Consider the following 17044-nt stretch of genomic DNA (forward strand, 5'->3'; position numbering starts at 1 on the left):
ACCAGGAAGATAATATAAACCATGAGAAAACCAACGGTGAAAAGAACAATGAGAGGAGAGTGTATGTTCTATAATTATAAAAGCTAATCTTGGCACTGGTGATGAGGAATTATACCTCCCTCCTTTCACTGGAACAGTGGGGGCCTACGTGGGTGGACGACAGCACTGACAGATGAGGTTGATGTGTTGGTGGGCTTTGCTGAACCGTTTGCTCCCCCTTTGTTGCAAAGGATGGAGGATGGGAGAGCAGGAGGCGATTTATCAAAAAATAAAAATCAACCAGCAAACATTTATTTAGGCATTGGGTATACAAATATAAAGAATAAAAATAAATGGATCGATAACGAGAGTCACGGACTTGAAATGACCTTGACGTACTCTCTACCTCCAAATGAGCTTTCCTCTAAAGTGGGGGAAGGAGGGGGTGTTAGGACCTTGATCCTTCCCATCCCTTCCAAATAAGGCTGGAGAACAACTGTCACAGGGGACTGGGCTTCTGTTCGAAACGGGGAGGTGCGGGGGAATGTCTTCATTTCATGGGGCAGAGATAGCACTAGGAGTCCGAAGATCTGGGTGCGAATTCATGACTCGGATGCCTAAAGACGTCCTTCCCCTCTGTCTGTTGAACCGGACGCTTCCCTCAGGCCACACCCATATAGACACATGCGGACACACATACAGACATATACAGACACACGCACGTTTTTACCACCTTCCCACATACGCCGTTCCACATAAATACCGATCTCCAAGTCCCAAGCTGAACGACGCCTGCGCACACGCTAACGCCCCGCACGGACTCTACTTCCCGGCAGCCTCAGCAGGTTCCTTGCCCCAGGTTCCTAAGGGTTGTAAAGGCATTAAACCATTCAATGTCGAAAGGTCTTCTGGGAAATTGAGTCCGAGTGCCCGTACCCCGGCCTGCGGCCCCTCTGGGAAATGTAGTGTTGGATTTCCGTCTGCGCAGGCTCAGCCAGGGTCCAGGACAGAGGCAGCCCCAGAGGCAGCAGGACCTGTGCTGGAGAAAGGGAGCAGGATTGTAGAGATGATTGACGAGGGTGGAGTTGGGGGGATGGGAGGAGGAGGGAGGGAGAGAGTCGGTCACCATAGTAACTGCCACTTGCACGCGGAAACGGCCAGTGTCTTCCGAGTTTGCTGCTGGAGCTGTCCTCCTGCCGGGAAGGAAGGCTGTCGCGTCATCTGGCCCACCCCTGGCATTTACTTATGGGGAAACTGAGACCCAAAGATAGTTGGGAAGCGACTGTCAGAAGGACTTAACAGCTGCAGAGTCCGCACCTGAAGCTGGGACTGGCCCCAGGCTGCCCAGGGAAGGGGAAGAGCCTGAAGTCCCTGGGGCCATGACCCTTCCAGTCACACGTAGACGAAGTGAGTCATCCAAATCAATCTGAATCTTAAGGTCCTGGGCTTTGCGTTGTGGTTCACAGTGTCCACCGCGATGAACATCAAATTAATATCAAAATGGTCATCACAGAAGCCTTCCACCGAAATGCGAATTCGGAGAAGTTGGAATAGGTTTAGAAGCAAAATGATTTAGCAGAGTTTTAACATTCATTTCATCCCCTGGTCTTAGAGTAACAAGAGACCTTAGAGGTGATCTAGTCTGGTGCAGTATACCTTCTACACTAGAACATTGGAAGTACAGAGAGTCTTCATTTTATACCAACCAATTAAACTACTTGCTGTCCCAGACAGGATTCCAGCGGTTCACCCTCTCTTCACCTTTCATCTTGTTCCTTGCACTGGTGGCAGGTCCCTCCCTTCCATCCATTCCAACTGACATCCTGCCTTATTTCAGGCTGTGTTTGTCCTTCATTCTCGAAGAGGACCATGGCATCAGGGGAATGATGACATGACTTGCAGTTGACCGATTTGAATGAGAGAGAGCTGTGCGAAGTCACCAGCCTCACTTTCTCCTCCAGAGCCATCTGGGTCCAGTGACCAGACATTCATCAGGATGACTGGAGATGACCCATTCAAGACCTAGTTCAAACTGCGTCTTCCATGAATCCCCTGGTTATGTCAGCCAGAGATGATCTAGGCTTCATCTGGTCTATAGACCTTTGACCATCTTACGCCCTTGACTATTCTCATTGATATCAGCTTTGTGTACTGCCTGATTACCCCTATTTATTTGTAATCTCTTTGAAGGTAATAAGCTTTTGAGGAGTGGGTAGGATTGGACCTATATTTCCCTTTGTTTTCTTTCTTTCATTTCTTTCTTTCTCTTTCTTTTTTTCTTCCTTCCTTCTTCTTTCTTTCCTTCTTTCTTTCTTTCTTTTTCTTTCTTCCTTTCTTCTTTTCTTCCTTCTTTCCTTTTATAGATTCTTATTGAAATCTTTTGTTTTGCACATCAACCAAATTTCCCTTTAAATCCCTTTCCTCCCCCTCCCAGTCATTCCTTATGAACAACAACCACCAAAAACGTTCACAAAGGAAAAAAAAAAGGGAGAAAAGAAAAAAATTCAACAAAATCAATCAATACACTAAAAAATCTTATAATAGGTGCAAAATTCCATACCATACAGACCTTGAGCTCTGCAAAGGAGACAGAAGAGGTATTTTCATATATTTTTTATTTGGGATGAAGATCATTCTTTACAATTTCACAAAATTCATTTTTGTTTTGTGGTTGTTTTTTGGTCTTCTTATATTGTTGTCCTCATTATGCATATCATTTTTCTTCACTCTGATTACTTCATTTTGCATCATTCAAGTTTTTCCACGCTCCTTTATAGTCCTTCTATTTCTTGATTCTTACAGTACAGTAATGTTCCATTTATATTCATGTACTACGATTTGGTTAGTCATTCCCCAATCAGGGAACATTTTTTTCCAGTTTCTGTTTTTTGTTTTTGCTACCACAAAAAGTGCTGCTATATTTTGGTGCATACAAAGATTTTCTTTTTATCAGTGACCTTCTTGAAGTATATATGCTTAACACTAGAATATCTCATTTAAAAGGTATGGACACTTTAGATACTTTATTTACATAATTCCAAATTGCTCTCTAGAATGGCGGTATAAATTCTCAGCCTATCAACTGTGCTTTTTTGTGTGCCTGTCCTTTTACAACCCTGCCAACATGATTTCCATCTTTTATCATCTTTGCCAATTTAATGGGTGCAAGGTGATGTCTTATTATTACTTTGACTTGCATTTCTCTCTATTATTTGTGATTTAGAACATTCTTCCATATGGTTGTTAATGGTTTGCAATTCCTCTTTTGAAAATTGTTGTTGATACCTTTTGACCACTTATCTGTTTTGTACTGGGACCTCCCAATGTGGAAAATCCTTATGCTGATGCAGATCAGCAACGTTTCTATAATGTATAGGTTTAAATAGTTGCAACATTTGCATAAAGGATAGATAACTAGGCCTGGAGTCAATAGAACCTGGTTTCTAGTTCTGTTCCTGAGCCATACTAGCTGTATGACATGAGCATGCCCCTTAATCAGCAAGTATTTATTAAAAGCCTATTATAGCCCAGGGACTGTGCTAGGCACTGGGGATACAAACATAGTAAATGAAACAGACCCTACTCATTCTAACTAGATTTCTTGGTGTCCTAGGAGACACTTTAGGTGGCATTTTATGGTGCTTAAAGTTTGCCAAAGCTTCACACATATCACTTTACTTGATACTCACAGGCACTATGACTCTCTCCATTTATGATTCAGGATCTTTTTAGATTCCACTCTTCCATCATCATTCCCTCTTGCCTCCCACTCCCCACTTCCCCAAGGAAAAGTTCATTGCCAGGAAACTCATCATCATAGACATTGCTTCAGCTTTGGTACTATCACGAAATGATGTAGGGCCCAAATCCTTGTGATTAGATGGAAGGAGTATTTCTGTTGTAGGCCACTTCAGTAAGAGGAGGGGTATATGTAGGTACAGCTAGAGTAGGGGTTCTTAGCTTTTATTGTGTCATAGACCCTTTCTGGCACTCTAGTGAAGCCTACGGACCCTTTCTTAGAATACTGTTTTTAAATGCATAAAATAAAATAGAGCATATTACAAAGGAAGCCAAGAGTATTGAAATATAATTATCAAATTTAAAAAAGTAAATTTATAAACCCCAGCTTAAGAACCCTTGAGCTAGAGGTATTAATAAATATACAGGAGCCAGTGTTCATCTGATTAATTCATAACTGGGGTATTCAAAGGTGTTTCAGATTTGCTTACTCTAAATTAGAGCATTTGGATCCCTTCATCTACCATAAACCATGGCACATAAGCTAAGTGGGTCAGTGATTGGGCTAGGTCTGAATAGCTGACCTTGGAGGGAGTTTCATCTCCCTGGACAAAATAGATATGGGGAAGGATGGAAGAGAAGTGAAGGTACATTTCTTTGTACCCTTCCTGTATGACTATATCCACATGGTTTATATGTTGTTCAGTGAACCCTGTAGTTAGATCAACTTAAGGTGAACAAGGTAGTAACTTTGTTACTTGAACCCAGAACCTATGTCTTGGCGGACAAGGGGACTTAGTCTCTGAGTATATGGTGCTTTGGTGGTGGTTGTTTATTATAAATATAATTTTGTGGTTGCCATAGTCAAAGAATCATGTAACTACAAATAGCTCATCACTTCAGGTTTCTGAGGAAGGTTGTGGAAGAGGCAGGAGAAGAGATAGAGACTTGAGTCCAAAAAGAAGAAAATTGTGCAGGTGGCTTGAAGTGGTTTGGGCTAGTGTAGTATGCCAGAAATTGAATCTAGGGAGGATAAACTTGGCAAATTTGGGGAGAAATTGAGGAAAATTTGAAGGAGAGCAATCTCTAGGCCCAGTTACTGCTCCAAAGTCTATATCCAGGTTATAAGAGTAGTAGCAAGATCAAGGACAATTAAAGATGCCATAAAAGATCAGGGAGGACTAGGGAGAGGAACATGAAAAGATAAACTTAAGAAGGATAAAAAGTTGGGGAGACAAGGCAAAGGGTAAGTAAGAAGAGATAAGTGGAACAGAGAGAAGGTTAAGTAAATTGGTAGGATGGTTTAGTAGGTGAGGTTGTGTAAAGTCTTGCCTTTAAAATTAAGAATTTTGAAGAATTTTAATCAGATGATTAGGATTGAAGTGTAAACACCCACAAATAGTTTTAAGAGTCAAAGCTGAAAATCTATTACGAAGAGGAGAAATTGTGCAGTCACTTGCATTGAGTGTGTCATGCTTGTTTTTCTGTCATAGTGGCTATTATCAGTGTTCTAAATATAGGAAGATCTCCCTCCTAGAGGAGGTGAAATGATTGGAAGAATACTTCTCCATACTCCAGGTTGTAAGGGAGACTAATTAGTTGCTCAAGAAAATGGAAGTAAAGCTTCAATGGATTAAAAGAGTGGAGGAAGGGAAACTTGGTCTTTGTCAGGATAATGAATAGAAGTGTTACACAGAGGAGAAAAGGAAGGGAAAGCCCAATGAGAACTTTAAAAAAGAGATCCAAGGTGGCAGAGTTGATCAAAAAATGGAAGATGACAACTATTAGAGGGGCTTTGGGAAAACATATATTAACGCATTTCTCACAGACTTGTAAATTGATACAATCATTCCGAAAAGTTACAGTATTTAGAGCTATGTAGAAAAAGCTGCTAAACTGTGCATACCCTTTGACCTAATAATAAAACTTCTAGACCTATATTCAAAGAAGAAAAGAAATTAGAAAGAAACCCATATTGTAGTTTTTTTGTTTCATAATGGCAAAGAACCAAGGGAGTGTCCATGAATTAGAGAATGGCTGAATAAATTATGGTATTTGAATAAAATGGCAAACTGTTGTTCCACAAGAAAAATTAAAAAAAAAAGAAGTGGTTTCAGAGAAACCTGAAAGATTTGTATGAACTGAGTTAAGTGAGTAGAACCAGGAAGACAAGTTATACAGTAACAGCTACATTGTAAGGATAAACAACTTTGAAAGATTAAAGAACTCTGATCAACGCAATGATTAGCCATGAATCCAGAGGACAAATGATGAAGAATTACTACCCACATCCTGATAAAGAAGTGATGGGCTCAAGATGCAGGAAAAAACGTACCCTTTTATGAGCCAATGTGGAAATTTGTTTCACTTGACTATGCATATTTGTTACAAGGGTTTTTGTTGTTGTTTTAAGGAGGAGGAGCCAGGAAAGAAATATTTAATCAAAAAATATTTTTAATGGATTTGAGGTTTGTCCTAAAGAGGAGATAGTTGGATGCTCTGATAATAGAGCCACGGAAACTATTAAGTGAAAGATTTTCTGGAAGAAGAGTGGTGGTAGTCGGTGATCAGGCATACTGAGACAGCTATTGGTCACCCTGATAACAATAGGAAGCTCTGTTGCCTTCCACATATTCACAACATAGAGAATCTCCAAGACTTATCATAATGAATGAAAATTACCCACCTCTGATGTTTCACATTGGCACAAATAGAACCACCAGAAGAAACCTAAAAGAAGAGTCAACAATTATTAAGCCTTGGGCAAAAAACTGAAGATCACAGGGACACAAGCTGTATTTTCCTCACTATTACCCATTGATGACAAAGAATACAAGAGAAAATTTAATTTGGGAAATAAACAGCTGGCTAAGAAGGTGGTGCTTGAGGAAGAGGTTTGCATTTCTGGATCATGTCTTACAATGCAGGTAATCCTGGTCAGAGCTGGAGTGTACCTAACAAATGTGGATAAAAATGTATTTACCAAATGTCTTTCAAATCAAAGGGATTTTACATTAAAAGGAGGGAAAAGAAGGCTGCCTGTGTATATCTCCCAAGTCAAATAGAAGAAGGAAGTAACTGGGACACCAACAGGTTCTTAACCTGAGATAAATGAACCTTTAAAAAATAAATTTTGAGAACTATATTTTAGTATAATTTGTTTCTTTTGTAACTTTTTTTGATGGGGGAAGGGGAGATTGGGTCTCCCTATTTCACCTAGGCTTGAAGTGGCCAGTCCCAGGGGCCAATATTTATCAGCATTGAAGCTTTAACCTGCTGTTTTTCCAACATGGGCTGGTTTGTCCCCTGATCAGTTTTAGTTCTACTGCAGCAAATAAGTCCTCAACTCAAGCAAATCCACCAGTCTCAGCCTCCAACAGTAGCAGAGATTACAGGCATGTGTCACCATAACTGATTTTTTTAGCAATCCTATTTCATTTTTTAAAACATTACTCTGAGAAGGGGCCCATGACACACACAAAAAAGGTTAAGAAGCCCTGGGCTATAGCATTAGGATGAATCTAATATGATATTCAATAGAGATAAATGAGAATTCTTGCACTTGGGTACAAAACAATTCCCAACTTTGTAAGATGGGGGTAGACATGGATAGAAAAGTGTTCTGAAAAAGATCTGGGGATTTTAGTGGACTGCAAGCTCAGTTTCAGTCAGTAGTGTGATTTAACAGCAAATGAAACTAATGTGATCTTCGGTTCCATGTAAGAGGGACATGGCTTCTAGGAATAAGGAGGTTACAGTCCCACTGTACTCTGTTGTCATCAGACTTCATCTGGAATATTGTGTTCAGTTCTAAGCACCACTTCATTTAAGAAAGACATTGACAAACTGGAGAACTTACAATGACATCCAAGATGAAGGGCCTTGAATTTATACATATGAGAATCAGTTGAAGGGAAGAGGGTATGTTTAACCTAGAGAAGATAAGAGTTGGGGGTACATTAGAATTGTCTTTACATATGTCAAGGGCTGTCATGTATAGAGAACTATTTGGCCTTAAAGGAGAGAACTAGGAACAATGGGTAGAAATTGAAACAATTGGCCAAATTTAGAATTAAATTCAGGAAAAACAGCCCAACAATGTGAGCTAGTGTCTGAAAGGAGAATGGACTATCTAGAAAGGTGGTGAGTAGTGCCTCCTTAGAGGTCTTCAAGTAATAGTTGGATGACCACTTTTTGGCTATGTTATAGTATAGATTCCTTTCATGCATAGATTGGACTAGATGGTTAATAAAGGAATCAAAACTGGAGGCCATATAAAGGGTAATGAAAACATAAGTGATAGAGATAATGGACTTCAACATTTTAATAACATCAAATTACATAATAAAACCCTCATATAAGATACTGTCACAGATATGAATTACAAGTGGGGAGGTCACGTAGAAAGTACAAGGGATAATACTTGAGCATTTTCTGCTGCACCTCCATCATTTGGATTGGGCCTTGGATAAAGATTTTATGAAAACTTTTGGGACACAAGTCAAAAAGGAATGTAAGGCATATAGGGGTGATGATCTGAATTGCTGGACAGAGTACTCACGTTAATGAGACAAGAGATCCACTGAAGTAATAAAATACCTGTATAAATCTAATCAATAAAAATATTCAAATAAAGAAAAACATTTTTTTAAAAAATAAGATTGCATGTGAAACTTTAAACATATAGGTAGTTTAAAAATACTTAAAATGTGTATGTTAAAAAAAATATCAAAATAATCTTGTTTCCATTCCCCCCCTTTGAATTTTTTATGGATTTTTTGGTAACTGTTATATACACAACTTAGTCAGGATCTAAATAATTGTGGTTCTTCTTTCTTTTCTGTTCTTTTCTAAGCATCACTTTATAAGTCTTCTGATACTTCTTTGTGTTCTTCATATTTGCCACTTCTGATACTGCAATAATAGTCCTATATGTTAATATACTAAATTTCCCAATGCACTGTGAATAGTTTTGTAGAGCTAGGCCTTTCTTTTCCTCCTCCCCTCCCTCCTCTTCACATATATAACATTCTTAGGGTATAGTTCTGGTACTAGAATGACTAAATAAAAAGCTATAAAGTTTTGCAGATAGTATATAATGCTTTCAAAAGGAGGCACCAGTTCATGGATCTATCAGTACTGTTAGAATGGGCCTGTTTTTTCACAGCCTTCCCAACACTGAATTTTATCCTTTTAAGACCACCACTACCAGTATTATCAGCTTAGGGGAAGTACATATGGAAAATATTTGTTTTGGGCAGCACCAATCTTGTGCAAAGTTGACTCTTTGGTATTTCACAAAATGATAAACCTAACTGAGGCTCTGCCTAAGACATCACATTCTCAGGGTCACTCTCTGGCATAACGTCTCTGATGTTGGATGATTGATGCCTTGCTACAAAAAGTTTTTCCGCACACACTGCATAAGTAGGGTTTCTCTCCAGAGTGGATCTTTTGATGTCGAGTAAGTGATGGAAAGTCAAAGAAGGTTCTTCCACATTCATCACATCCAAAGGACTTCTCTTGAGTATGGATCCTCTGATGTAGAGAAAGGGATGAATGCCTAGCAAAGGCTCTTCCACATTCATCACATTCATAGGGCTTCTCTCCAGTATGAATTCTTTCATGAACCATGAGGGATGAAGGGTTTAAGAATGGTTTCCCACATTCGCTACATTTATAGGGACTGTCTCCTGTATGAGTCATATGATGTCTCATAATGGCACTTCTATGTCTGAAAGCTTTTCCACAACGATTACATTTATAAGGCTTCTCTCCAGTATGAATTCTCTCATGTTCAGTAAGGGATGAATGTTTAGAGAAGGCTTTTCCACATTCACCACATTCATAGGGCTTCTCTCCAGTATGAATTCGCTTATGGGACGTAAGGTAAGAATGGTTCAAGAAGGATTTTCCACATTCCTTACATTTGTAAGGCTTTTTTCCAGTATGTGTTAGCAGATGTCGTGTTAGATTGCATTTCCAGCTAAAGATTTTCCCGCATTCATTACATTCATAGGGACTCTCTCCAGTATGACTTCTCTGATGTTGAGTAATGGATGAGCAGGCAATAGTTTCCCCACATTGGCTAAATTCTTGGCTTTGCTCCTTAGTGGTGTTTTGGGGGGGAATAATTAATAGTTGCCTAGAATCTCTCTGATGGGAAAGGAATGTCTCCCATGCCTCCCCTTCAGAGTTCTCCTTCTTCCTGTCCAATGTGCCACCACGTACACGAACTCCTCTACATGCAGAGTTTACTATTAATGTTCCTAATGATTCTACTTGTGAAATTTTCTGCTTTGGAGATGACTTCTGGGTCTTATGACTCTTCCAGTCTGAAACCAAGAGAAAACACAACTATAATCTGTTCTCTGTGCTGTAAAAAAAAAGAAAATGAGTAGAAAGGATAATGAAACTGAAAATAATGCCCCCAAACACCTAGAGAGGCAGAATATAGGAAGCAGGAAACAAAAATGGGTATTGGGCACTTTGCTCATTAAGAAGCTTGAGAAAAGTGACTAGCTCCCTAAGCCAAGTGAGCAGCAAACATGAAATCCAGGGCACAGTCATCAGAGCAATGTAGAGTCTAATGAGTAAGCAGAGGAGCAGAGAATGAATGATATGATGCAATCCAGAAAAATTAACTTTCAGTCAGTAGGGGAGTAGGGAAAGGCAAATTGAGAAGAAGCGCTAGTAGATAGTAAAAGACACATGCAAAGGGAAGAAGAGGAATCACAAATGAAAGAAATGGGAAAGAAAGGAGACACAGCTGTCCTGCCTGGGCTGCTCATGGCAATAACAACTGTAGTAAGCCTTGAGACCACTGAGAATAGCGACCTCTCACCAAGCTACTAGGCTGTACTTCTAGTGATTTCTTTATTTCTGGCTCCCAATCACTCACCCAAAGAAGAATTTTTTGGCGACTCTCTTTCTTTAGCTCTTGGCAGACCAAGTAACCACGGCTCTTTGCCTTGCTCCAGCTGGAAGATCACATCAGGTTTAGCTATGGGAAGTCCTATTAATGGAAAGGAAATGTCAGTATCAGCCAACATTTACACATGGATGGCACTGTTTACAAATCCTTTACATACACTGTCACAATGTTGTTATAAACCCATGAAGTCAATATGATAGGCTTGATTATCACCAATTTAGAAATGTGGAAACTGAGGCTAAGCCATTTAGCCACGGTCATAGAACTTTGTCCAAAAACACAGAACTATCCCAGAAGTCACCAATGTAATTGTGACACACATTCATATACACTCATTAACTCTTTATAATATCTCGGTCTTTCTATTCACTCCTGAGCTCTGTGAAATACTTTTATAATTACTGATGTGGCACCAGCAGGGACCCAGACCATCCCACTGAAAACACGTCCCCTGTTTTCATACACCTGAGTCCCTCAGCCCTCCATCTGGAGGTAGACACAATGTTTCACCGGGAGTCCTTTGGAACTATGGTGGGTCCTTGCATTAATCAGAGTTCCAGAATCTTTTGATGCTAATTTTTTTTTCTACAATATTGCTGTTTCTGTGTAAATTGTTCTCTTAGTTCTGCTCACTTGTTTAATAGTGTCCGCTGAAGTTTCCCCTCCCGCTATGGTTCTGTTTTTTATTTTGTCAGGTTCAGCTTCCAAGTATTGGAAGTGCCTAAATATTGAGTGCCTAAAAGATCTTGAGAGTACTGGACTTCAATTAATTTAGGTAGTTCCCCTTCCCCCACCCCCTGGCCACACAAAAAAAATTTCCCTCTTCCAGCAGGCTCCATCATATCATCGCTGAGGCTTGTGTTTATAGAGCCTTAGAACTCTTCATTTTCTTTAGTCTAGTCACTTCCTTGTCACCAGTCCTAAGCCACACTACCTTTCTGTAGTACACCCTATCCTAAAATATAGGTTTTAGAATTAAAAGTTTCTCTTCTACTTAGGGCACATGTCCAAAATACTAAAAAACACAACAGAACAAAATACAGATAATGCAGCCATCTCACCTTTTTAAATTAGAGTTCCCCCCTCCCACCCAGGACTCAGGAAATTCTATTTTTTTCCTCTGCCTATTGTTCCATATTCTGTAGCACTGGCCTATTGGCTTCACTATACATCTTAATGCCTACTGGATGTTCTGTTCTCCCATCATTCTGAACTATTCCAAGGAGCTCTGCCCCATGCCCTTGTTTTCCCCTCTGCCAGTTCTGACTCAACAGGTGACTATTCTACTTCCTTTTGAGTCCTTGCTCCCACCCTTCTAAGTCCAAGAGCTTCTTCTACCCTGTACCTGCTCCTCTGTGTTTTCTTATTCTGGAGACTCAGATCTCTCAAAAAGGTCTCTGGGATCCCACCTTTCCCTGGTCCCTGAGCAAACAGCAAGATTTCATTGTTACCTTCAGTTATATCCCAGTGCAGCAAGGTTTCAAAGTAGTTTCTCTAAGTATCTCTTGTGTGACCACACTTCAGACACAGTCACAGTGAAACAGAATTAACTCCAGGCACATCTTTGTGCTCACTGCCAGTTAACAGAGGAATGTTTTAATATGGGGCAGATGTTAGATCCCAGGGTGGAAGCCTCTCTTACCCAGTGAGATGAGGTTTCTGTAGTTCTCCAGCATCACATCCTTGTACAGATTCCTCTGAGCAGGGTTCAGCTGTCCCCACTCCTCCTGGCTAAAGTTCACAGCTACATCCTTGAATGTCACTGATTCCTAAAATACAAGAACATCCTTGCTCAGCCATGGAAACCATAACCCCAGGGAAAGGGGCAAAACTGAAAACATTTGGAGAGACAGAGGGGATTGATAGGAAGTGGTCCTGGCAATGTTAAGGGCTCTGTGTACTGTGGGGTAAGGGCAAAAGTAGAGGCCTGTGACCTAAGGTAGAAGGACACCTTGACTCTGTGTCATTGTGCCTATCACTGCACCCTACTGAGGAAGGGACTCATTAAAGAGAGATATTCCTCACATCCCTTTCGGGTGGAGAAGATCCATGGAGAGTGAAGAAAGTTGCCATACTCTGCAAATTATGACAGCATTTTCAGGGGAGAGAGAAAAACCCCATTCACCTGGTATCTGACAGCCAGGAACATTGTCATTATTCCCTCTTCTTCTGTCCTTTTTCTCTTACAAAAAGGCAGGGTCCTAAGAACTGGGGGCTGGGGAAGAAAAGAAAGAGACATTGAGGGGGTCTGGTCTTGTTTTATGGTGATTCCATAAATGACTTATGAAAGTCATTTTTCATTATTTCTTAGTATATGTCATACATTATATCCTGTCTATGTCACATCATTCTTGGTTAAGTCCTAGGAGATAAGAAAGAGATGGAAAAGTATGCAAAACAGTAGCATGTGACAGACTTTTAATGATAAGGAATTCTAGCTATTGCCCATTTTATTTCACAGATATACAGATTTAAGAAAGAAAGGGAAGAAACCTCTAAAGAGATCTCTCTAGGTTTTTGGAGTGCAGGACAATGAATGGATTATGCTCTTAACAGAAGCAGTCTATTCTTTCTCAGGCTTTACCCTTCATCCTATGATTATACACAGTGATGTAAACCTCCACTGAATGACTCAGAGGTCCCAACACTACTGCTTATCTTCTCTGATAGATACCAGTGAAGTCCTCCCCCCAGTATCAGTGACAATAGTCCTTGCCTGGCTCCCATCTTTATGAGGCCCCCTTAGCCCAGCCATCCTTGGCAACATGATAATTTATAACCAGATCGCCTTATAGCTGCACAAATGAAGGAAAGATGGTGTTATAAAATAAGCCACTCTTCCCCTCTGCGGCTCCAGGCAGTGCAGGGATGGTCTCCATTGAGTAAGGGGTTTAAAAGATCTGCCTGCAGGGAAAATGAAAGGAGGCGGGGAAAACTAAAGGACATGATACAGAAGCCCTATGAGGTGAAAATTGGGAAAATCAAATTGATTCTGTCATTGACTCCATTCTGTATCACTGCCACCATTTCTGTAACTACCTAAGTCATATTTCTTTGGTCTCAGAGTTAAGTGTGGAAATTCAACTTTCCTGTAAATCCCTCATTTTCTTTGAGTTAAGCTTAGAAGTTCAGTTCTCCTGCTAATCACTGCTCTATTCTTGCCTCAAGGAAATCTGTTATCCTTGAAGGAGGCAGGTGAACACCAGGGAATCTGGTCCACCATGTCTAAACTGTACTTGCAGGTGAACTCAAACAATGAACATTAGTGAAAGGATGGAAGGAGGGGGTCATTGCTAGCTGCTCATTCTTAATATCTAGCCAATCATATTGTTCCTCATGCCCGTGATGCTTCAGGTTTCATAGCCAACTTTTCTTCATCTATGATGCTAGAAGCTTTGTAACCAATAATGGAGGAGAACATCTCCCATCTGTCATGCCACCTTCTAGTTTTTGGATGCTCCTCTTTTTGTCCGTAAAAACGATCCGTTTGCCCTTATTTCGGGTCTCTTGGCTTTCTGAGGAGCTAAAGATCCCTTTTATTGGTAATTGCTAGCCTCGCCAGCAAATTTTGCTTGGAACTTTGTGCCTCAGTTTACCTTAATTTCAATAGTAATAGATGAATCCTCAAATATGCTCAATCAGTAAGAACAGGGAAAAGCCATGATCCAGTTGTGGCCCTTTTCTTTGCCCCAAGTTTCATTTTTTTTTTTTTTTACCATTCTCACCTCTATTTGGTAAAGGCCTTTGGGTCAAATTCTCCAACTTCTCACTGTTCTCTGGACCTCATGCTTCCAATCCAACTCCTTGGGCATGATGGTCAGAAATTACCCTGGCATTGGAAGGAATGGAATTTTCTTTGTATGAACCTCTAGCTTCAAACATGGACATCCCATCTCCTGAAGTAGGTTTGGTGTCTGTCAAGGCCTTGGTCCCTCCTGGTATTGAAACTACCTGAAGGTCCATCAAACGTGTCTTCTTGATTGTATTTCTAAGCTGAATGGAATTCTCTTCAGGAACCCAAGTTTTCCCTGTAGAGCAAGGAATTAAGGAATCTGGAGATCAACAGAGGATCAGGACCTTGCCCAAAGGGACTTTTGGGCAAGTAGAGGCTGGGGGAATAGAGTATAAATATTTTTCTCCCTGAAAGAGCACAAATCCTCTGGAGCCACAAAGGCTGGATCACTAGTTTCTATCAAGGACTGATAAAGTCATAAAGGGGGGAAAATCGGCCTTAAAAAGGATAAACCACACAGTTGCTTGGTCCAGCCTCAAGGAACTGTATGTAAAGAAAGTCAAGGATCCAAAACACAGAAATATGAGCATAAGAAAACAATGTGGCACTACTGTTTGGCAAGCATAGAGTTCCACTGGGATCTTTTTTTTCCCCTGCTTTTTTGCAAGGCAATCGGGGTTAAGTGACTTTCTCAAGCTAGTAAGCGTCAAGTGTCTGAGGTCGGATTTGAACTCGAGTCTTCCTGACTCCAGGGCCAGTTCTCTCTCCACTGTGCCACCTTTCTGCCCCTCCACTGGGATATTTCGGAAGCAAAATATTAGGATCACATATTTATAGAAAATTGAAATTAATAAATACATATGGCTAACTACATTTTTCAAGACTTGACATTTAAAAGCTACACCAGTATTGTTGATTAAAAGAAAAATCTATCTGCTAATATTTAACATACACTATATCTTAAAACATTAGCATTTTAATATATATGAGATGTAAATTAGCTTATTCTCAGAAAACCACTACGTATCTGCGATAAATATTGCTCCTAAGTTGTCATTTTAATGTAAAACCCTGGCTGGAGAGTAGGCACTGCCTTTTGCCTTTCTTTGTATTCCCTAACTCTGGATACAAAGTGCCAGAAACATACTAGGTGCTTAATAAATGTTTATTTATTCCTAACGGTATATGGTAATTTATAAGGCAATAAGGTAGAAGTTTCTAGCATTTTCCATGAGGACTTTTCACCAGAGTCTATAAGATTCAGACTTGTGTCAAATCGGTACAGTTGGCTAATGGAAAGGAATCTCTAAAAGGCAACAATTTTCCAAACAATTGTTTGAATATTCAGTAATAAAAATGTTTCTACTAGATCTGATCACTGAAAGCAAAAATGAGTGAATCATTTAATTTGCTTCAGTGCTTACATGTGTCCATGCACACATAGGAAACAAAGACCATATACTTACACAGATATATGCACATATATGAAACATAGAAAAAGACACTCATTCCCTGTCATCCTAAGCAGGTAGACCAATTAAATCCTCCTGCCCCTACAGAAAGTTCAAATATTGAGATATATATGCTCTTTAAGGACTCAGTTTCACTACCCCTCACACCGTCACTTTCTATGGATGAATTTATAGATGAGATCATCCAGTTGCAACTTGCTGATTACCATTTTACCTCAGAGAGACTCTGTCTCTGCTCTCACACTTTCCTTCGGTCTGTGAGGAAGGGGTAATTGTTCAGGATATGTTTTATTGATGTCTGTCTGACTTCAGTCACTTCTAGGGAAAACAATCTTCTCCTCCTTTTTTAAAGCTGGCGTCCCTAGATCTGAATTTCATCACCTCCCATATCCTCTAACATCCAAGTCACAAAATAATTATCTCCAACCTTTGCACCTCCAGTCTCTTCTTCTGTACTTTTAATCCTATGTGTAAACTTGATTGTTGAACAAAACTTTATATTTGTCCATAATAAACTCCGCTTTATTATATTTGGTTCTGGCCTGTCAGGAATTTTTTTTTGATCCTGACTCAGATTCAAAGAGTTAGTTATCCTTACTATCTTTGTGCTATATGCAAGTTTGACACATGTAATTTATGCTTTTATTGAAGAAATGAAGGGGCATGATCCAATAGGAAGGACTTTAGATTTGGAGCCAGAGAACCTCAATTTGAATTCTGGGTTTTGTTTTTTTACATGTGTGATTTTGTGATTAAGTGATTTTGGGCAAATCACTTAACTTTCGTAGGCTTCAACGTCCTCATCTATAAAGTGAAGGAGATAGACTAGATGACCTCTGAGGTTCTTTCAAGCTATAAGTCGATGATCCTATGTTAGGATCCTACAAATGATTAAAATGCTAAATAGCATAAGCCAAGTGAAGATTCCTCGGGCACTCCACTAGAGACCTTCTTCCAGGCCAAACGCTCATTATTCTTTGCATCTGACTCTATATTGTCAGTCCTCATTTATCTCTCTTGTCCACAAGCATCACACATAAGAGCCTTTGCCAAAAACTTTGCCAGAATTTAGGTAACCTGTATCTTCAATACTCCTTTGATCTATCCATCTAAATTAACTTAGCCAAAAAAAAAAAAAAGGAAAATGTGGTTAATACGGCATGAATTTCTCTATCTAGGGGAACTAGG

The 17044-nt window shown here is 39.9% G+C and overlaps 1 protein-coding gene across 1 annotated transcript in view; it reads right to left on the bottom strand.

Moving 5' to 3' along the window:
* The window catches only part of LOC118842498 (zinc finger protein 883-like), a 39342-nt gene that overhangs the window by 20144 nt on the left and 2154 nt on the right, over nt 1-17044 (bottom strand). Inside the window, exons 2-5 of the mRNA XM_036749978.1 lie at nt 12777-12866; nt 12294-12420; nt 10619-10732; nt 9116-10052 (exon numbers count right to left, since the gene is read on the bottom strand). Of these exons, the coding sequence (XP_036605873.1) occupies nt 9116-10052; nt 10619-10732; nt 12294-12420; nt 12777-12806 (1208 nt within the window). The 5' untranslated portion in view covers nt 12807-12866. The remainder of the gene's footprint in view (nt 1-9115; nt 10053-10618; nt 10733-12293; nt 12421-12776; nt 12867-17044) is intronic.

The sequence above is a fragment of the Trichosurus vulpecula genome, chromosome 3, assembly GCF_011100635.1.
Source record: "Trichosurus vulpecula isolate mTriVul1 chromosome 3, mTriVul1.pri, whole genome shotgun sequence".
In the NCBI taxonomy this organism is placed as follows: domain Eukaryota; kingdom Metazoa; phylum Chordata; class Mammalia; order Diprotodontia; family Phalangeridae; genus Trichosurus; species Trichosurus vulpecula.